General features: G+C 41.4%; 2 protein-coding genes across 2 annotated transcripts in view; both read left to right on the top strand.

Moving 5' to 3' along the window:
- The window catches only part of col7a1 (collagen, type VII, alpha 1), a 142,207-nt gene extending 127,271 nt beyond the window's left edge, over positions 1-14,936 (top strand). Inside the window, exons 101-114 of the mRNA XM_084061142.1 lie at positions 941-997; positions 1,096-1,167; positions 1,659-1,730; positions 1,956-1,991; positions 2,131-2,211; positions 7,039-7,092; positions 8,375-8,428; positions 8,752-8,814; positions 10,486-10,548; positions 10,675-10,791; positions 11,604-11,681; positions 12,353-12,406; positions 13,163-13,211; positions 14,634-14,936. Coding sequence (XP_083917268.1) covers positions 941-997; positions 1,096-1,167; positions 1,659-1,730; positions 1,956-1,991; positions 2,131-2,211; positions 7,039-7,092; positions 8,375-8,428; positions 8,752-8,814; positions 10,486-10,548; positions 10,675-10,791; positions 11,604-11,681; positions 12,353-12,406; positions 13,163-13,211; positions 14,634-14,650 — 867 coding nt within the window. The 3' untranslated portion in view covers positions 14,651-14,936. The remainder of the gene's footprint in view (positions 1-940; positions 998-1,095; positions 1,168-1,658; positions 1,731-1,955; positions 1,992-2,130; positions 2,212-7,038; positions 7,093-8,374; positions 8,429-8,751; positions 8,815-10,485; positions 10,549-10,674; positions 10,792-11,603; positions 11,682-12,352; positions 12,407-13,162; positions 13,212-14,633) is intronic.
- A 501-nt stretch (positions 14,937-15,437) lies between these two features.
- LOC311048118 (uncharacterized protein) lies at positions 15,438-21,667 on the top strand. Its single transcript, XM_084061167.1, has 5 exons — positions 15,438-15,870; positions 16,939-17,058; positions 18,039-18,188; positions 19,032-19,214; positions 21,051-21,667. Exons 1-5 carry the CDS (start codon positions 15,576-15,578, stop codon positions 21,065-21,067), a joined length of 765 nt encoding a protein of 254 aa, XP_083917293.1. The 5' UTR covers positions 15,438-15,575; the 3' UTR covers positions 21,068-21,667.
- The last annotated feature ends 865 nt before the right edge of the window (positions 21,668-22,532 follow it).

Here is a 22,532-nt window from a genome sequence, read left to right as displayed (position 1 = left end):
CGAAGGCGCACTTGCTTCTTAAAGGTAATGGGAGTCGACACTCTGATTGGTTTCATTAATGTAATGCCCCAAACACACCCAGATAGTGCGCCATCTAATTGGCAAAACTGCCGTGGACAAACCCGACACATTTTCTCCTAACACTCTGCGCCGTGCGCCATATATCGTGTAAATAGGGCCCTCAGAGTTAACTCTCTCAGTGCCACACAACGAGATATCCCGATTTTTTTCTGAATGCCCTCAGTGCCATGAACGAAAAATCCCGAGTTTTTAAAAGTTTGAACATATTTTTTTTATTTCATTGGCACTGAGAGAGTTAAATGAACAGTGAGGATTTTACAGTGTACTGGTGACGTGGTCCTCAGTGGAGGCCAGTTAAGAGGATGTATGCTGACCAAGGGGCTAGCTTCCAAGTTGTAAATTGAGGCTGTATAGGAAGTGACAGTTCATATGAATGGCCTGTAGTCTCGCTGTTTCACCCCTGCTGGTGTCAGAAGCAATTAGGCTCCATTCAAGCGGATGGGTTTTTACGGAACTTTACACTTGATTGTATTACCTTAATAAACATGAATACTATATGCTTAATGCTTCCAGTCGCTAGTTTAAAGTCTTCTTTCAACCACCATGATATGCGTTTTGGTAAATTATGGTCCCATTCATTTTAAAATTGATGATAAAGTAGGGTATGCTGTAGGAGGGGTGTGGCTTCCTTGTGATGATTTGATCGACAAGCTGCACAACCAATAGCATTAATTCCCCACCCCCGCTCTGGTCCCAACCAATAGCATTCATTTCCCTTTCCATAGGATCTAGAAAGATGGCGGATTTGAAATAGCTGAAAAATAGGCTTCATTTACGGTCTGTAGAGTCTATAATGGGCGTAACGTTGTCCATACGTATTTACTGTCCATGATGCTGACGTGTATGTGGTCTTCCACAGGGGGACACGGTGTTGGTGGGAGGACCACCAGGAGAGTCGGGCCACAAAGGAGAGACCGTCAGTGAACGCGCAATCCACACTGTTCACCCTAAAACCAGACTTCTTTACATCCTTTTGCTCTTTTTGTTTACCATTCCATCCTCTCTCCATCGCAGGGTGACCGAGGAATCAAAGGAACGCAAGGAGAGAAAGGGGGGAAGGGCAACGACGGCCCGGCTGGGGAGCAGGTGACTTTTGTTTTCCTATCCTAGCCGATTAGAGCAGGGGGGTCCTCAACGTTTTTCAGGTCAAGGACCCCCTAGCTGAGACAGAGATGAAGCAGGGACCCCCTCTACAGTATATTGTATAAAATTGTGTTTCAGATTCAACTTTTTTTTGTTTACTTGGTCTGCTCTTTTTTCCCTCTACACCTATATCTCTTTGCCAAAAATAGCCGATCTACAAGCTCACAACGCCTCGCGCTGCGAGGCGTTGTGAGCTTGTAGATCTGCTATTTTTGGCTAAAGTACGCCTCAGAAAAGAGATGCTAGGGTTCAAGTGGTTAAGGTAAAAAAAAAATCATATCACACAAAGATTTGGCGGACCTCCTGTAGTAACTCTGAGGACCCCCTGTTGAAGACCCCTGGATTAGAGAAAAGGGTGATTTGGTAGTGGATATGTCGGGGCTGTAATGAAAAGGTGTGTGTGTGTGTGTGCGTGTGTGTGTCTGTGATATCAGGGTCTGAGGGGAGAGCCCGGGGAGAGAGGCTCCACTGGATTCCAGGGACCTCGTGGTCCAGGTGGACAGAAGGCAAGTGCCGCAATGCATCAACACTATATCAGCATCATAATAAATAAGAATTAATTGATGATATTATTCACACCGTGGATGCTCTTACTTAATGAAGTATGAAGTAATAACAAAATGGCCACTCTGTCAATATTGTCAATTAACTCTAGCAGCAGACTCGTGTAGATAATAATTCCACTGGCCTAGTTAACAGACGTGGCATGGTTTGTGTTATTTGCCTTGCAGGGAGAGGCAGGCCAACATGGTGTACCTGGTGAATCGGTGAGTTGTTTTCCGCGCACATTCTCTCGGGCCAGTCCGTGTGTGTGTATGATAGGCAGGTTACTTATGTTCTCTGTCAGATGTAATCTCTTCCAATGAAAGGACCCCCACAGGATGACTGTCATGCCTCTTCTCTCAGGGTTTACCCGGGAAAGATGGCCTGCCAGGATTTAGGGGCGAGAAGGGAGAGATTGGTGTCAATGGATTCCGAGGAGTCAAGGTATTTTAACCACATTAAGCCTGGTGTCCCTATTTGGGGCAAATTCTCAAAGATTTTCAAAAATAGGTTTTCTTTTTTCAAGAATAGCCAGTGTACATGCGTTGTGAGCTTTTACATTAGCTATTTTTGCTCTTATACGTGTATATAGGGCTTAACCCATGAAGACTGGGGAAGAATCTGTGTCATTTTTAGATTTCTTTGGCTATTAAAAAATAGCAGATATACAAGCTCATAGCGCGGCATCGAGTGCCACGCTACAAGCATGTAGATCTGCTATTTTTTTTTAAATCGTGAAAATATGTGAAAATCTTTGAATATATATATATACATTTTTTACCCAAATCTTTGCTTCTGGGGGTCCCTGGAACAAAATATTTTCAGATGGTCCACGGCCAAATACATATAATTTTGGGGTCCTTGACATGAAAAAGTTTGAGAAGCACTGATATATATAGCAACATACGTTTTTTCAAAAAATAAACTCAGGATTTAGAAGACATTTGTAGAATCTCCCAGAATCAAAGATTTGAGTTCAAAGTTTTCGTGTTAAAAAATATACATATTCAAAGCATCGTGTAAGAAGTGGTTACACGATGCGTTCCCTGTCTTAATGGGTTAAGTGGTTAATTGTGTGTGAGTGTGCACAAATGCATGCAAATGTTCCATTAGTGAAAATGTGTGCATATCTGTATGAGTGAGTGCAACTGTGCTCTTCTATAGTTTATTTTCTGTTGAGGAAATTAAATTTCATGTTTGGTACCTAATTAGTACCACGCGGACACTGCAGCATACTGCAGGTTATCTGCTGATCCCACCACATGCTTTGAAGTAGAAACTGGAAGGTGCAGCCAGAATGAACTTGTTTTTTTATTGCTGGAACACGTCATTCCCATCAATTTTCTTTACACGTTACCCAAGTTTCACAAAAGGGAGCCAGGCTACCCAAGAGTGGCTGCCTGGCTGGCATTGGTTTAATGATTGAATCTGTCTCCCCATATGTTTATCAGATACAGTAAATGATGCATGAACTACCTTTAAGGTTAAGGATATGTGAAGAATAAAATACTGTAGTGACTTTGAATATGAATGATACAGATCTTGTATGCACAATGGATGTTGTTGTACACATCCATGATCTCCTACTGGGTTCCTGATGGACTTGGCACAGGAAGTGCCAACTAACAACTTATTTACTGTACAGTAGATGTGAAAAGTTTTTAATATTTACAGGCTTGTGGGCTGGCAATCGATTCCGCTTTTGCATCCAATTTTGCAAATGTATTCATTGGCAAATTTGAACATGATTTGTGTTAGGGATTTTTATTTTCATAACAATTGATTTGGGTCCCACATATACTTTTTTTTTACAGCTACATTGATAATATTTTCTAAAATGTTCAAGGCAGTGCAGAACAAGTGAATGGATGTATGTATGTGTGAATGAAAAAGTAGGTCAGGGGAGAGGGTCTCCGTGCATCTGAGTGGCATTTTTTTGTAACCTGTTTTTTTAGGACCCTTATGGTGTCTAGTTAAAGGGGAAGACCACTCATTTTCAACATTGAACTATTACAGTCATTTAGCAGACGCTTTTATCCAAAGCGACTTACAATAAGTGTATTCAACATAGGTAGGGAACGAAAACTACTAATCACCAGAAGTCTTAAGTGCATTTCCTGCAAAAAACAAGCAACCAAGAGTATACCTAGCGCTAAGGTAAAAGTGCAATATATCAGTTACCTACTTTCTTAAACAGATCAGACAAAATAGCAAAATCAAATGAGCACGAGCTCAAACAAATAAGTGTATTGACTAAACAAGATCCAATAAAACAATACAAAACTAAAACAAGAGTTCGTACAACTAGTTAACAACAAGTAGGCCAGGCAAAGAGGAAGGGTAGTGTTTCCTGAAGAGGTGGGTTTTCAGCCTGCGGCGAAAGATGGGCAGTGACTCTGCTGTCCTGACTTCAGTGGGAAGTTCATTCCACCACTGTGGGGCCAGAACAGAAAAAAAGTTGTGACCGTGTCGATCGACCAGAAGGACCCTTGAGTGACGAGGCAATCAGTCGCCCCGAGGTGGCAGACCGAAGTGGTCGGGCAGGGGTGTAGGCATCAACCATAGCCCAGAGGTAGGAAGGAGCTGTTCCTTTCACTGCCCTATAGGCTAGCACCAGGGTTTTAAACTGGATCCGAGCTGCTACGTCTATGTACACCTTAGAGCTGTTGTGTGGAAATAAGAAAAAAGTCCCCCCCCCCCCCCTCTAAGTTGCCCTAGAACTGGATAATTGATTGAGGTCATGTGATCAGTGACATACGCAGGGTGTACTTTTGGCTCCTCCCCCTCAGCCAAAAGTACACAATGCGTATGTCACTGATCACATGATGAGTAGAATCCATAGTTCAATGTTGAAAATGAGTGGTCTTCCCCTTTAAGATTTCTTCTTCTCTAATGTCCCATGGGGTTCATTTTAACCCTTTCTTACACCTATCCCCCAACCCGAACCATAAGATGGAGATAATAGAAAATACCATAACCATTGAAGTAAACAACATACAGAGACAAATGAAATGAATGGAGAAAACAAAATGGGTTACAAAAAATGCCACTGCAGGTGCACTCTCCCCTTACTAATTAGTTTACTTTCACATTTGATGCAAAGGAAAGGAAATCTCACTTTTAGATATGAAATAAGTCTCACTTTTGGATGTGCTGGTTTCCAGAGTGGACACATGCATTCATTTGTTAAACTTAACTCACCATGTTCCTACTTTAAGATCCAGCCTTTATTAATTATAACCACAATGTGTGCATTAGAAGGATCTGTTCAACTGATGCAGATTCCAATTCAATTCAAATGAGTTTTATTGACATGAGAAAACATACGTACATTGCCAAAGCAAGTGTCAAAAGCATAATAAAACAATGTAAGAAAGAAATGGTATGTAGTATGTACAGTTGGAGGGGATACAGCCTTGTGTAAACAGCTACGTCACATTGCAACTTGGAAAAACTGTTACAAAACCATTAATGTTCATTTGCTGGTAGAAATATATACAGTACATGTTGGCAAGGGTAGCTTGGTATAAAGCTATATACCAAGCAGCAATCTTTCAGGGTTTTGCAGTCACTTTTGGGACAATTGGCAGCATTTTCCCCAAAACTATTCAAAACAGTATACAAAAAGCCTCAGATTTCAAATGTGTTTAAAGGTAGTAGCTCCATTTATATGTGCAGTAGGTGTCAGAGGTCTACTCGATACAGTGCCGGAAACACTTAATGGCTAATGGCTGCTGTGTTAGCACAATTTTGTATTTCTCCCAGTAGACATGGGAGTTCAAATATAGTACCATTCATTTTATTTATGATGGAAGCCTTCACGTCCTATTTTGGGACCTCATTATTACTGTAAATTGATGGTTGTCTTTGGTTTGAGTGCTGAAGAAGGCCACCTTGGCCGATGTGCATCCGCTACTTAATGGACTAGCTATCATTGATGTATTGAAGATTTGTTTGTGCTGGCTGTTTCCTTTCATGTTGAAGTTTAGTTTCAATCTAGAAGCTAGAACCCTTCAAACTCTGGTTCTGGCTTTCAAGAGGCTGATGATGTCATTCATACATTATTATTATTCTTACAGTAGTGGTGGACAGTAACAAAGTACATTTACTGAGTACGGTACTTAAGTGAAAAATAATGAAAAGAATTGTATCTGTACTTGAGTATTTGTATTTTTGGATACTCCACTACATTTCAAAGACAAATATTGTGACTTTTGACTCCCAAAAAGGAGAAAGAACATTATGAATTAGCCACTTATCCTAAATGTATATTAAAATGGGCTAATGGGAGGGCTGCAGACCTCTGAAGTCATTCTGACTCAACCAAATCTGGAGTGTGTTGTCTAACATCAATGTGTCGCCACTCGCCATGGCATCAGCCGCAAACAAGCGGCCTAGTGAAAATTACAGTTCTACAAGCTCACAATGCATCGTGATGCAACACGTTGTGAGCTTGTAGATTTTCACTATTTTTGAAGTTTATTTGAATAGTTTGGGGAAACTGCTTTGATATTAAAAAGAAAATTCACGTTTAGAGTACTTACCGGTATTTATTTTTAAAAGTATGTACTTTTGAATACCTAGTATCAAAGTACAAATTTGAATGAGCATCTTTCACTTGTAGTTGAGTAATATTTGACAAGGAGTGTCTTCTCCTTACTTCCCTTTTGTTTAATAAATGGAATGCTGAGGCCACTCGTAACTGTATGAATCGTAGTCCACCCCAAACGTGAAAAGGACAAAACTGGGATGAAATCGTCTGGTACGACAAAGTCAATGTTCTCTGTTCGTAGATAATTTGTGTCTTCCAACAGATGTGCAATCAAATATCATGAGATATTATTAATCAAACGTTGCCGTGCCTAATCCAAACGTTATCAGCCCACTCAGAATCCACACGGGCGTTCAGAACTCTTCAAATTACCCTTATCTGCTGCTCCCCTTACGCAGCTTGTTCCTACTTTCTGTCTGGAATGTTGGCTATATGGAAATGAATTTAGTTCTTCTGCACTTGTTGATAGTTACTCACAGTAAAACCAGCAAACAACTGAGCAACTGGCACTCATTAATGAGTCATACAGTGGTGAATGTGTGGGTGTGCAGTGCACATTGGTGTTCATTTCCATGCATTTGTGTGTATTGGGCTAAGTGGCGGATGAAAAGACCATTCCATGCTATGTATAGGTAATTGCTGGTTTGGAGCATGTCATCCTCTGTGAGTGACGACTTCGTTCATATGACTCTGCCACTGACTAACTCATGGGTTTCCAGGGCGACCGGGGACCCAAGGGGGCTTGTGGAGCGAATGGGGCCAAAGGAGAGAAGGTGAGAAAAAGAGAAATAGGAGACATACGTAGGAGACGTTAGCCAGAGGAAATAGCATGGTGTGGTTTTCAATCAAATCATTTCCACTGATATTTATGGCACAGCTGGTGTTTGGTCGGAGTCAAAGTCAAAGTTAGAAAATGTACTGTGGCGGGTATGTACCTTATTTGTCGAGCTTTCGGTAACAAGACCTTCTTCATAACATGAGGGGTGTGAAGAGACACAACAAGCCAAATATAGTCCAGTGTGGAGGAGTGAACAAGTTCAGACAGGTGCACTCAATCAATAATCACCTGATTATTGATTGAGTTAGTCATGCGAAAGGCCTCAAACAGTCTCAACCACAGTACAGAAATTAAAACAAGGAATATACAAGTCAATCAAACATTGTCACTCAGAGTCAAAGATTGACCATAAGTACAGAAATATCAAAGCACAGCTGTATGTTATAACCCAATTATTCCAATGGAATATACATCACAGAAGTACTATAGAGAGAGTAACTTAAAGGTGTAGTGAAATGAAAAATATGTTTTTCACACTTTTAGAGCATATCCGTGGTCATCATATGGGCACACCTAACAATAGATGCCCAAAAAAATGAAAAAAAACAATTTTTGTGTATTTTTATATCTAAAGCCCCTAAAAAGCCAATCTTAATTACTTCCTGTAAACGAAAACGTGCTGCGTGATGACATCAGACAGCCTTCATGAATATAAAAGAATCTTGATTACGTGCACCTGTTTGATTCCCATAGCTGCACGTTCTTCAAACACAGCTGATTTTAATTACAGAGATACTCCGTTTTGAATCTCATTGAAGATGAGTGTATTACTCATTTTAAACTTCATCTGCACACTAAAATATGTATCTGAAAACATTATAGGTTAGAACTAAGCCAGGTAGTAGCAAACGCGCTTCACTGGCCGTCTCTCTCTCACTTGTAAACAAACACTAGCCGTGTTGCCCACGGCTGAAGTGATTGAGATCCAACGTCCCATAGCCTGAAGGGATGGGACCTTCTGATTGGTTTAGAGTCGTTGAGCCGGCGTTTCAGGCTGAACCTTCAAAATAAAATGACCGAAAATGTCACTTCAGTGCGTCTTTAAGACTTTAGCATTACATCACATGTAATTGATTGAATATATTATGATGATATTTATATTCACTGGGTACAAAAATAAAAAGTTTGCTTTTCGGCAGCCAAAAAAAACACACAACAAAAACATGAAAGAAATGAAAACAAAGGATATAAACAGTAATATATGTGCTTGTGTTCAGGGTGATACCGGGATTCATGGGCGGTCTGGCCTGCCAGGAAGGAAAGGAGAGCAGGTAAGACCAATGTGATGCCCAACCTGTGGACTGCGGCCCACTGGTGGGCCGTGAGGGTATTGCAGGCGGGCCCCCAAATAATTGGGAAAAACACTGGATTGATAATATAACGTTAATTAACGTTAAATATCTGTGTCACAATGAGTTTTCATTTGAGATTTTCAAGTGGGCCCTGATCCAGAAAATGTTGGGAACCCCTGGACCACTGCGTTTAGCACCTGCAGGCCACAACATAATGTCTACATAGGGAACATACATTGCAATGTTCATATGGCTTGTTGTGTATTACAGTGAGCGTCACGTAGGCTTTATCTGCTTTGCAGGGTGAAGTTGGGCCTGCAGGGGCCCCTGGAGCAGCAGGGAAAGAAGGACTGATCGGCTCCAAGGTAGATATTACAGGAATAAATAATAAGAATAAATAACTACATAGTTATAATTTAACTTGATTTCTTATAAGCTATTCTTTAATACTCTGACTTTGTTGTTGTTTTGTTTTTGTTTTTTTGTTTCGTTTGTTTACTTGTTTTGTCACACTTGAAATTGCTTGGTTGGTGTGGGTGTTGTAGTTTTGTTTTGTTTAATGTTTTTTTCTAAACGTGGTTTTCTTCATGCAAAATATTGTCTTAAATGCCGGTAAGATCAAAATATGGTCGTAAATTGCTTAGTGAATCGGGAATCTTTAGGACTCCCTCGAAAAGGGGTTATTCTAAGAATTTCAATCATCATAGCCCATCATGTATAGGGAATAAGAATCCATCTTATTTTACCATCTACTTGTGGGATTTTCTTAAACATACCCAAGGGGCACTTTGAGCTCGATGAAACTGGCTTTCTCTTTCAAAGTTCTTGCAAAATATCATTACTTTAGAAGCACTATACCACCTTTGAACACTTTAAAAGATCTTTCACAAACCACTTTAGGGCATCCCTACTTTGGGTATGTCAGCGAGAATTTCCCAAAAATAGCCTTTAGGCCTACAGTACAGTATATGCTTACAATAATTTATACTCATGTCGCTAGGTGAATTTAATAGATCTACAATGCAATACGTTGCAACACGCAGGCTTAAGTAGTTAAAGGAACCTGTTGTTTCCTCACATAATCTTTACTTGATATGCATGCTTCTCTTTTTTAATGCATGTAATAGGCTCTATGCACAGCAGCCATATTGGAAAGACATTGGGCCTCTTCTTACTTCCTGCACAGGTGTTGCCAATGATACTAATGAAGGCTCTGTTCCATTCTGGTCACACAGAGTCAGGGTGCTGGTATTGTGCATGTTGACTCACTGGAAACTCTGCTACACCAGTGGGTCTCACATTGGGGTCCAGGGACCCTCATGGTTCCTTGAGGGGGTTCCAAATGGCTCCTTAGGGCTGTGTAACTCTGAGAGTGTACAAATGGAACCAAATGGACCTGTAAGGGTCCATTTGGTTCCATTTGTACACTCTCAGAGTTATGGGGGTTCTTGAAATTAAAAAAGTTTGAGAACCACTGTGTTACACTAAATGGAACAGAGCCTTCATTAGTATCATTGGTAACACCTGTGAAGGTGTTACCAATATGGCTGCTGTGCATAGAGCCTATTGCATATTGTTGTTGTCATGCAGAAACGTTATATCTGCATATCTCAAATACCCTACTTTGTCATACAAGAGTATCTTGTAAAAGTAGCGAAAATAGCCGATCACACTAAGGGGCATTGTAGATCTGCTATTCTTTCTGTTTTTGAACATTGTTTAAAGTCAAAGTGGTTAAGTGTGTCTGGGGTAGCCTGGAAACCAGATGAATCTGCCACTGCAAAAAAGATCTGGTCTGGCCCGCTCGGTTGGGATTGTGATTTAGCTGGGGGGCACCAATCAGGAACCAGCATGCAAATATGGGGCGGGTTTATCACCAGAGGCATTTTTTTCCCTTGGAAATGCAGGTTTCACACAGATATTCCAGACTAATATCTACGCAGTGACATTAAGAACATATTGTAGAACAGATATTGTCAGTGGGACCTTCCTGGCCAAAATACAGTTTTAAATAATCGTCTTCTATGTCTTCATAGGGTGATCGTGGTTTTGACGGAGTCGTAGGGGCCAAAGGAACTCAGGGAGAAAAGGGGGAAAGGGTGAGTTTTTAACCTCAAATGGATACGGTACTGTACTGATTTAATCCATTCTAAGCTGACTGCAGTGCGCACAATGTGTATTCTTGCTTTACAACTGTACGTTATGGCCTGGTCTGTTTTATCCAGGGACCCTCTGGTATACCTGGACCCCCTGGACCCAGAGGAGTGGATGGGGCTTCTGGTCTGACTGGCCCTCAGGGGCCAGGTGGTGCTAAAGGCCCAGAGGGACTCCAGGGCCAAAAGGTATACTTACATACAGTATGGAAAGATTTGAGCTTACTCATATGATCCCTCGTGGTCACTGAATGTTCTATTTGAGTATTTGTGTGTTTTCCTCAAAGCTAAATGAATAGAATAGTACACCCAGATGATTGTACTATTCTAATGGTATAACTCTAATAGCCAACTTGTCGTTTTTACTGGCCTCAATGATCTCCCATGCATGTGTAGGGCAGTTAGCCATGTTATTTAAACCGGGAACGCATCTGTGTAACCACTTTAAACATTATTTCATACTTTAGCTATTCAAAAATAGCAGACAGACAAGCTCATATGAGCTTTAGATCTGCAATTTGTGCAAAAATATGTATATTTTTTAAAGCGAACATTTTAACTCAAATGTTTGCTTCTGGAGATTCCGTTTTTTTTTTTTTACTTAAATGGCTATAAATCAGTGTTTCTCTTTTTTTTTTCATGTCAAGGACCACCCAAAAAGATATGTATTTGGCCGCGGACCCCATCTCAAAATATTTTGATATTTTGTTCCCCCACCAGAAGCGAAGATTTGAGTTAAAAATGTATATACAGTATATATTCAAAGATGTGCACACTTTTTTTTTCCAAAATAGCAGATATACAAGCTCATAGCGCGGCACTCGGTGCCGCGCTATGAGCTTGTATATCTGCTAATTTTGAATAGCCAAAGAAATCTAAAAAAGGCACAGATGCGTTCCCAGACTGAATGTGTTAAATACATGTTATGGTAGCACTGAATCGAGTACAACCACCTTGTGGATCAAAACCATGTTTAATATAATGATGTGATCGTGTGTCAGGGAGAGAGAGGTCCAATTGGACCTGCCATGGTGGGCCCTCGGGGAATCCCTGGGATACCAGGAGAGCGAGGATTGCACGTGAGTGTCACGCTTTGTTTAGTTTTTTAGCTTAAAGGTAAGGGTAAGTGATCATTTTTGGTTAAAACGAAACGTTTTTTGTTTAAAGGTTAAAGCTCTATATTCTGATAGTAATCAAATCATTGCTATGGAGCGTTTGTTCAATAACACGGGTATTCCCATCTCTCCAGCTCTTTAATAAACAGGAAATACATTTTCAGGTGCATTGCCAATTTCAGGCAAGAGAGTGTTTTCATAGTGTTCCAGTTCCAGTTCAATTTGGTCTGCTCATTTCTTGGTGCCATCACTTCCTATTTCACTTGTTTATCATGTATCCTGCATGAATTATCTCTCCTGATTGGATCAAATTGGTATCCTGACCTGAAAATGTTCTGTTTACTAGGCCTGTAACGATCATGTTACATGCCTAGTGTGTTTTCTCTTTGTCCTCTTTTCAATGCAGTATCAAATGACAGAAAACTATTTTTGTTTTTATCAATTCTCTTTCAAAGATCTTGTATTTTCTTCTTTTTTTTGTGCTGTTTGCATCGCAATATTTTTTTCATTAAATCGATTTAAATTGTCACCATTGTGCTCTCAGTCTGGAGATGAGCACATTTTGTGCTTTGCAGGTTTCTGTAAGCGCTCTGTGACTTCTTGTGTGCACTGAGATCTATCTGTCTGTGTTCCAGGGAGAACTGGGTCCAGATGGAGCCAAGGGAGACAGAGGAGAGCCAGGCATGATGGTCAGTTCATCGCTGCTCCAGGCCACCCACCCGAATCTAATATAAAGATCAGACCAACAGACACACACTTGCACACAGCACAATCCTCAATGTTGATTTAACAGGTCCATTTGTGTCCATTTTTTACGCTTTCAGAGTATTATCACTGAGGATTTTACTGCTCGCGCACACAGAATCAGAACAACTTTATAGTCACATCACAGGTGTAAAACAGTGGGTGGAATTAGTTTTTGTTATTTCCATCAAAAAGAAAGGGAAGAAGAAGAAGGGGGGGGCAAGGGGGAAGAGACACACACACACACACACACACACACACACACACACACACACACACACACACACTTTCTATGAAGCCCGTGTCTGTAATGCCTTAGAGACATACTCATAATGCATTATTATCTGCTAACACTGCATAATTATAGTTAACATCACAAAAAAACATAAACCAATTTATACACATAATCACAACACATTCTCCTTGCAAAAGAAAGTCTCCGTGTGAGTGTCCACCAATTATGAAGTACAGTAATTATAAAAAATATATAATGACTTTAAATTATAATGGCTTGCCATGAGTATTTATGAGTGCTCATACAGTATAGTATACAGTATTGTAAGTGGATTACAATGAATTACAAGTATGTTTATAATGCATTATAGACAATAAGACTTCATAGAATGTGTTACCCAATTGGTAAAGGAAGCACGTCTGTATCTTGGTCTTACCTGCCCTCATTTCTCTCATGCTGCATGCAGGAGGATGAGATCCGAGAGTATGTTCGCACTGAGATGAGTCAGCACTGTGGTGAGTCTAACGCAGTGGTTTTCAACCCTTCTCACATCAGGGTCCATTACCTATTCGGCATTTGAGCCACGGACCACCATTTGATGAGATTTAGACTCTCAGACCCCGAGACTTAGAATATTTTAATATCGTTGGATACGATTTTGTCCACAATTCCATGTTGTATTGATGTTGGTACCAATAGGAGAGATGACAGGCATACGTTGATCAAAATAACAATTCTTTAATTAAGTAATAACAGATGTTTAACAATAATTTAACTCTTGAGAGCGTAAAATGAAACCAAATGGACCCGTAAGGGTCCATTTGGTTTCATTTTACGCTCTCAAGAGTTGAAGATCTATAAGGGTCCATTTGGTTAACAACGCTTCCGTCATTTAGCTGGTGACCACCTGGAACCCCCTCAAGGGCCACTGGTGGTCCCCCGGACCACTGGTTGAGGCACTGTCTAACGCAGTGCCTCTCAACCGTATCTACATCAGGGCCCACTTGGAAAATCTCAAAGGTGTTTCGTGGCCCACCCATCTTGACCCCGTGTAAAGTGGTCAGATGGGTGGGCCGCATGCATTTTCAGAGCATGTTTGTTTTAATGATCAACCGGTCGATTGCGTTCCGGCTTGTATCAATGGAACGAACATTACATTTTACTTCTTTAAAAAAATATGCATTAATGTTATATTATCATTCAAATCTTAGTGTTTTGTCAATTTATTTGGGGGCCCACTTGCAATATCCTCACGCCCCCACCAGTGGGCCGCAGTCCACAGGTTGAGAAACACTGGTCTAACATAGTCTCCCTTTTCGAACGCTGCCTCTCATTTAAACACTTGAACCCCAGCATCCCTATTCTGGAGGGAGACATTCGCCAAAATGATCAGATCTACAAGCTCACAACGAGCTTGTAGATCGGCTATTTTTGCCAAAGATATTTGGCGTCGGAGCCAACCCATGTACTGTAGGCCTAAACTTGAATAAGTATAAAGGGTGAAGTGGTTATTAGACTAAGACAGTGGTTCTCAAATTGGGGTCCGGGGACCCCCAGGAGGTTTCAGAGAGGTCCGCAGCAAAATGAGGAACACTTTAAACATTTAAATGCTATTTTATTTTTTTGGCAATTTTTGATTTTTTTTTTTTTTAAATCTTGAAAAATCTTGAAAAATCTTGAAAAATCTTGAAAAATCTTGAAAAATCTTGGAAAATCTTGAAAGATCTATCTTTTCAAATAGGGGTCCGCGGCCAAATACATGCTGTATCAATATGGGGGTCCTTGACATGGAAATGTTTGAGATCCACTGGACTAAGTTTCACAACTTCTGTCGAAATAATAATACACCGTGGAGGAGCAGTTTGTTTAACCTGACCTTTATTTTTATTTTTCCAATCCTTCCTGCACCTCCTCCTGTCCATCTGCCCGCGTCCCAGCATGTGGAGGTGAGTAGACTGCTGCACTGCAGCAGGTGGGACACAAGGTGACACAAGGGCAACAGTTATGAGTCACATAGAGGACCTTCCATATACCTAAGCTGTCATTTTAGGTTTTTACTCAGAAACCTCCTCTTGCGGCTCCACATTTCCCCTCATGCTCAGTTGCATCTGCCGCCCGCCAAATCCTGAGTGTGTCTGATAGTGTGCAAATAGAACCTACGAGTCCATTTGTACACTTTGAGACTTTTTAATTGGCTTTGTTGCAATCGATCCGTGTCCCTTGAGGCGGTATGTGCATTCAGATTACACAGCCAGATGAGAAAAAAACATTTTGCTTTGGTCCTTCTTTGTCACCTGTATAATTTAGGAATCTATAATTGACCAAATCGTTATTATGATCTTGATTATTGATTATTATTATTGATTATTATTCTGATCTATGATTCAAAACTAGCAGATATACAAGCTCATAGCGCGGCACCGCGTGTCGTGCTATGAGCTTGTAGATCTGCTATTTTTGAAAAATCGTGAAAATGTGTGGCAAAATCTTGGATTATATATTTTTTAAAGAGAACATTTGTATAATATTTAGTTCCAGGAACCCCCAGAAGCAAAGATTTGAGTTATAAATGTCAAAAAAAATATATATATTTGCACAACTTTGTGTTGTCTCCTGCCCCTCCTGCAGACCGAGTTTAAAGGTTGCTTTATGTAAAGAAAGCTATAGTATTTCAGTTAAGACAAGTGTGAAGTGTTAAAGTGAAATCTATGCATCCCTGGGCCACAGGCCTGGATGTATGTATGTATGTATGTATGTATGTCATGTTGTATACAATCCATTAAGAGTTTGAGTCTGCAGGATCAAGTCAAACCATGGAAAGTCAGTTAATTTGCTATTTGTCATCATCTCAAGGACTCAGCTCTTAATCTCATAACCTCATGGTTAACTGGTGTTTCTGTTGGAATGCTGGTAGGATCGGTGGTGGATCAATGTTCTGTCCTTTTGCCCTTTATGTTGGCTGTCTTTTTCTCTACCTCACACATCCTCGGACCCTCTTGCTCCCCCCCGTCCGTATCCCTGCTCTGTTGCTGCGGTGCCCCTTCCCACTCGCTGTGTTTGCCCTCTCCTTGTCCTGTCTGCTTCTCTCAGGTTCAGCATCAGAACCTCAGTCCCGGACCGTGGTCAGAGCCCGGCCCGCAACAGAGGTCCCACTGACCCTGAGGGGTGAGGCGGGTGAGTGTGTCTGTTCCGACACTGTCTTATCTCCTTATCAAAACCCTCTCGCTCTCTTTGTGTCTTGTCAGTCGTTTTTTTTTTTTTTGTCTGTTCCTAACAACCCATTTTTAACAGGGTGTTTGCTATGTCTGGAGACCTCTGAACAAGTTGGTGGTTTTCTCATTAAGAAAACAGAGGACTCCATTTGTGTCTTTGTCCGTTCCTCTCCTTATGAGAATAGGTGTAACTGTGCTACCGTGCCACGGGAAAATGTGACAATTATCCAGGCGTTGTTTATGGGGGGGGGGGGGGGGGGTGCGTTATGGTCGATTGATGTAATTCTGACCTTTACCTTGATGGTGGCGCTAAACTTTGAGCCTTTTTGACCCAAAAGTTAATTATGTCTTCAGGGCAGCCTCCCACCAAGTATGGGTGAAAATGCACCCATCTGTTACCGAGTTTGACCTTGATCGTGGCCATGACCTCAAAAAACGTAATGATCTTTTCAGGGCATCATTCCCACCTATAGTTTCATGCATGAAAATCCACTCATCCGTTCTCCAGTTAATTTGTTCACACACAAACAGGAGCGATTACAAATACCCTGCCACACGTGTGTGTGGAGAGGGGGATGACAGCTGGTAGGAGTCTACAGCCTTCCTACTCAGAGAGCGTGAAGCTTGGTCAACTATATCGCTTGAAAATAGCCGATCTACAAGCTCACAATGCGTCGCATTGCAACGCATTGTGAGCTTGTAGATTGGCTATTTTCAAATGGCCGAAATGTATATAGGGCTGAAGTGGTTACTGTATGTTTTGTGATAATAATCCAAATCTACAAAGTAACTAGTAACTAAAGTTTTGAAATAAATGTAGTGGAATAAAAGTACAATATTTGGATTATTATTGTTTGAAGTAGAAGGAAAAGTATTGTACAAATACCTCAAAATTGTACTTAAATACAGTACTTAAGTAAATGTACTTAGTTACTTTCTACCACTGGAAACCCCACCACCCTAATGCCGTGTGAATATGGTGAACTGGGAATTTGGCTTATACCTGTGTGGGCGGCATTTCCTGTTTCAGGACGCGAGCTGCGCGTGGTGGTGAACACCAACGACCCAGACTATGAGCACATATACTCCATCGAGGCCTACGACGAACCCAAGGAGCAGCTGCATCTCTTCCTTGCTAACCAGAGTGCCGGTACTGTATAAAGCACGAGACCCCTTCATGCTTAGAACCAGTGGTTCTCAAACTTCTTCATGTTAAGGACCCCCAAAATGATATACAAATACGTATTTGGCTGCGGACCCCCCCATCTCAAAAATATTTTGTGCCAGGGATTTTTCAAAAATAGCAGATCTACAAGCTCATAGCGCGGCACCGAGTGCCGCGCTATGAGCTTGTAGATCTGCTATTTTTGAATAGCCAAAGTATAAAATGTGGTTAAAGTGGTTAAAATGATTGTGACGCTATCCCCCCAAGAACCCCTGGGGGTCCCTGGACCCCACTTTGAGAACCAATGCCGTACACCACTGGTTCTCAACGTGTGGTCCAGGGCACCCCAAGAAATGGACCCTTACCGGTCCATAGTTCCAGTACGGTCTCAGAGTTAAATGAATGTTTGGTGTGGATTGGCGGAGAGGGCGTATCAAATGGGGGTCTAATGTTTATCGAACTGGGGGTCCTTGACATTAAAAAGGTTGAGAATCACACGGTATATGTTGTCTCCTGTCCAGCACTATTGTTCAGTGTCATCCCTCAACCACTGCCCACAGCCTGTCTCTCACTGTCTGCTACACAAGCCCACAGCAACCACGGCCTCTGACCTTTGATGTTGTTCTGTGTGTCTTCATGTAATTATCATGTGTGTCACATTAGGCGAGTTAAGCCTGATTTTTACTTTAATGTAAGTATGATTGTGTCATGCGTCCAAAATAGCTGATCTACAAGCTCGCATGTCGTGGATGCGACGCATTTTCGACATGCGACGCCATTGTACGACAGATCGTGATTTTGCTATTGTTTTGCCATTACACATTAGTCTGTACTGAATGTGTAATGTGTCAGTCAACGTAATCATCTGTTGATAGATATGTGTTTGCTGCTTGCGTGTTTGTTTGTGTGTGTGTGTGTGTGTGTGTGTGTGTGCGTGTGTGTACGTGTGCGTTGTGTATCGACAGGTGAGGCTGCGAAAATCGAAGCTCAGAAAACAGCCAAAGTTGAACCAAAGAAATCACCCAAAGTCAATGTTCAGAAAGCATTCACAGTTAAGCCTGTGAACGCGTTTGCATCCAAGTCAGTCAGGTCCAAGAGGGAGGTGGAGGAGGAAGGTAAACAACTCACACGGTCCTCCGCTGGGCCTCTGGAGGCATCAGTTCTGCCTGCTTGCCTGTTGACTGCATGTCCGTCTCTGCATGCCTCGCAGGCTGGCTGGCTTCGTTGCTATCGATCCGTGTCTTGGAGGTATTATGTGCATCCAGGTTACACAGCAAGATAAGAGAAACATGAGAAAAACACTTTGCTTGGTCTTTCTTTGTCACCAGTATATAATGTGTCTATAATTATCATCATTTACAAAAATATGATACATGAATAAATCAGTGATTATAATGTGTTCAACCGGACAAAGGGTTAGATATGATTATAATGGGATTACGGGGTATCTGTGTAGACTGTTCAGTCCTGAGTAACATTTTTACATACTCAGAGTTAAATACCCATTTATGCTGTGTAGTCGTTGCTATTTTTGTCTTTCCAGTCAGCAGTCAGTCTCCTTCCTATTGCCTCTTAAGCTTAATACATACATACTCTGAAGCGCAACGGTGTTGCTTGCCGAGAAGAACACATTTTCAAGCTGAAAGCGTGCATAGCAATACGTTGTTAGCTTGAAATGTCTTTTCAGCAAGCAACACTGTTCTACAGAGTATAAATAATGCATTAATGCTTCCCAGGCTCAGCTCCTCCACTTTGTCTTGCCTCGATCCTCTGTGTGTGTGTGTGTGTGTGTGTGTGTGTGTGTGTGTGTGTGTGTGTGTGTGTGTGTGTGTGTGTGTGTGTGTGTGTGTGTGTGTGTGTGTGTGTGTGTGTGTGCATGCTCACAGGTGCGCACGTGCGCCTGTGAGCGTGCCATGTGTGTGTGTGCAACGCTGAACGTGTGTGTTTTGTTCCCGCAGCGCCAGCAGACCCGTGCCTGCTGCCCATGGACGAGGGGAGCTGCAGTCGATACACGATGCGCTGGTACTTCAACAAGCAGGTGCTGGCCTGCAGGCCATTCATCTACAGTGGCTGTGAGGGCAACGCCAACCGCTTCTTCCAGCTGGAGCAGTGTGAGGAGCGCTGCCTTGCGGAGTTCACAGGTACACACACACACACACCGCCCCTATTCCAGGCATGTCATTATTGGAGAACATCAGCAAAAATAGGCGTTTCATTCTGTGAAAATAGGCAAACATTCTGTGGAAATAGGTAACTTTCTGTGAAAATAGGCTAACATTTGATGTAGCTTGTAGATCTGCTATTTTCACCATTTGACTTACAAATAAGTATGTAGGGTACTGTAAGTGTAAGTGGTTAAAGGACGACTTCACCACTTTTCAACATATCTTCATATAATAGGTCCTCACTAATGCTCATGATAAAATTTGATGATACAATTTTTTCCTAATCAGTCTGTGTCTCAGAGGAGGGCTGTAGACAGTTCAGAAACCCGTCTACCAGTGACATCATCGATGGGGAATCCAAGCTAATAGAAACTGCAGGCTTTGTATTCCTGGAAAGTTGCAATGCAATAATAGATCCCATTGTTCTCGTGTTAATACAAATCTGAATAATTTTTTTAAAATCTTTTTGGAAAAAGAAATCCTGCCCAACGATGATGTCACTGGTAGACGGGTTTCTGGACTGTCCACAGCCCTCCTATGAGACACAGACCAAGTAGAAAAGAATTGTATCATTTTATCATGAGCATTAGTGAGGACCTATTATATGAAGATATGTTGAAAAGTGGTGAAGTCGTCCTTTAATGCCCTTGCATACAGAGGCCGATGCGACTTTTTTATTGGTCGATGCAGTTTTGACGCATCTGAAAAAACACAGGAATCGAATTGGGTTCCATTGAAAGAATTGCTTTCTTGCTTGCGGAAAACTTCGGATCCCAGGCGATAATAAAGTGAAAAGTGGATAGAAGGGGGTGGGGAGCAGGGTAGGGGCTCGCCCAGGTGCACACATTAATATTGTCCACATTACACTATTACTCAGAGAAACAAACATATGGCGACTGCAGCAAGTCCCGGCAACAAAAGCCGTGTCCTGTTTGTTTATATTCTGCGGTGCACGTACCTCTTTTGTTGTTTTAATACACTTCTCTTCCAATTTTACTGAACTCATTTTGGTTTGCACTAGATCCCTGCCTTTGGATTGGGATCCTGCAGGTCCCATTGTTGTTTTAAAATATCTGCAGTCAAAATAACACACTGTCGTAAACCGATGTAGCACACCTGTGTTTCTGGGCTTTACTTTAGCTTGATATGAACACATTTATCTTATGGCTAAATTTAGAGGAGAATGTACCGGTATGTGCGTCCACCCGAGCCCATTGTGTCAAAGTCCATGGTGCTCTACTCTCTCTCTCTCTCTCTCTCTCTCTCTCTCTCTCTCTCTCTCTCTCTCTCTCTCTCTCTCTCATTCTGTGTTCGTTTCTTGGTTCCCAATGAAAATATTAAGGGATTATGCGGCTTATAATGTGGGATTATGCAGCGTTTAACTGCCAGCGGTCAGAATTGAAACCATTGCGGGCGCAGACGGAATTGGTCAGAAATCCCGCGGGAGCGAGACTAAGAAAACAGTCCTGCTATAGTTCGCGCCCTGTCTGTCTGAATGAATGGTCCTGTCACCACTCCCTCACAGCTTAGTCACAGCCCAGCGAGTGAGCTGCTCGCTCATTCTCTCCACTGTTTCCAGTGAGAGTTTCTCCTACTCATTGGATAGCAGTTTTGGAGTAGGCGTGCAAGATGTCATAGAGAAGAGTGTTCTTTTTATGTCTTTGCTGTCCTGACTCTAACAAACACACACACACACACACACACACACACACACACACTCACACTCACACTCACACTCACACTCACACACTCACACACACACACGCCCCTACACACACACTTACGTATGCACAAACTTTGTGTGTTTTCCAGGCGAAAGAGGCCGGTGATCCAGCCCGAGCCCTAGTCATCTCTTCTCAGCGTCATAAACGTTAAAATGCTGTATAAAGACTGACAAGGGCTTGAAAATGTTCAGTTGATAGATCAATATCTTGGCCAAGTTTAGCTTTTGTCTATTTATTATTTCCATTTAAATCCTGAACTTTACCCCAGTCTTATTCATTGTTTGTCCGTTTCAACAGTACTTTAGCTTTTGAAAGTGACTGTTGTTGCGCACAGATAATGAGACTGTCCATTATGTGTACAGATCTGTACTGTTTATATAACTTCCTTAAGAAAAGTTATTTGTATTCTTGTTTTTATTATAAATGAAGACTAAAGCACTACATGTACTGTACATATGTTTTCTTTTTGTATTATTTGGGGAAAGTATGTTTTGTTTGTTTACTTTGTTTGTTTGTTAGTTTTGGGAAAGCTGGCTGCATGTCTATTTGCAGGAGAAATGGTGTTATTTTAAAAAGTATTTTTATACTGTATATTGAAGGTGGAAATGTTTTTTATTAACATTGTGGGTGTTATGACTACCACATACTGTATGCTCTCTCCATTGTATTGGTAATAAAAAAAACAAAATTAATAAAATAAAAAGTTTTTTTTTCTCTGGTTTTAGTAAGTAGTAGACTCAAGAACAGCGTAGTGTCAAAATGTGGCTGCAATAATTTGTACATAAATGTTTTTGTAGGCATGCGGGTGTATTTGTGTGTGTAGTATAATAGCAAGTATACTAGCAGCTATATTTCTCCGGGGTTTAGAACCAAATTATCCGTAGCTGCCAATTTCTGGCTGCAGGCTAATGGAGAAAAGGTGGAGAGGAGAGGAAATCCTTAAATTGTATGCGTGCGTGCGTGCGTGCGTGCGTGCGTGCGTGCGTGCGTGCCTGCGTGCCTGCGTGCTGCTTGCGTGCGTGCGTGCACGCATCATCCACAAACGATCATCCACAAAGGCACGTAAGTGCCTTTGTGGATGATGATCTGAATGTTCTAATTCCCTCCCCGAATGTTTTATTAATGAGATTCTCTGCTTGTTTGCCCTGACTTCTCTTTCCCTGCTCCTGCGTGGTCATTGCACTGTGGCCTGGTGGGCTACACTGCGGGAGACACTTCCGCCACATCAACTTAATCACCCATAAACTTGGTTTTACTGTATAAAGCCTGATATATATTTTGTCGTACGACGGCGTCACACATAGACCTGTCACAATTATTACATAATCGCCTAATCGCAATGATTTGACATACTGTAATAACAATTATTTAGCATAATTTCCACTATTAATATTTTTTTAAGTATAAAGTTATTAAATATGTCAGTAATTTTGTTGTATATTTAGGTTATTTGTCATATGGCCTGTGCAACTTCAAAGCCTAAAAGCCAAACGAAATGTAATTTGTATTCATATGCTCCAGTGTTCAACAACAAAAACACAATTAAATCGTTAATCGCAATTATGTAAAA

The sequence above is a fragment of the Gymnoscopelus microlampas genome (genome assembly GCF_963454915.1).
Source record: "Gymnoscopelus microlampas genome assembly, chromosome: 7".
In the NCBI taxonomy this organism is placed as follows: domain Eukaryota; kingdom Metazoa; phylum Chordata; class Actinopteri; order Myctophiformes; family Myctophidae; genus Gymnoscopelus; species Gymnoscopelus microlampas.
The sequence above is the reverse complement of the archived record's forward strand: the minus strand, read 5'-3'. Positions and strand labels throughout refer to the sequence as shown.

Bases quoted from the DNA above. Each gene is read 5' to 3' on its own strand.
- LOC311048118 (XM_084061167.1), top strand. From the start codon at position 15,576: ATGGTTAACTGGTGTTTCTGTTGGAATGCTGGTAGGATCGGTGGTGGA. The intron at 17,059-18,038 runs GTACTGTATAAA...GTGTATCGACAG, and splicing joins CCTTGCTAACCAGAGTGCCG to GTGAGGCTGCGAAAATCGAA. The intron at 18,189-19,031 runs GTAAACAACTCA...TTGTTCCCGCAG, and splicing joins GAGGGAGGTGGAGGAGGAAG to CGCCAGCAGACCCGTGCCTG.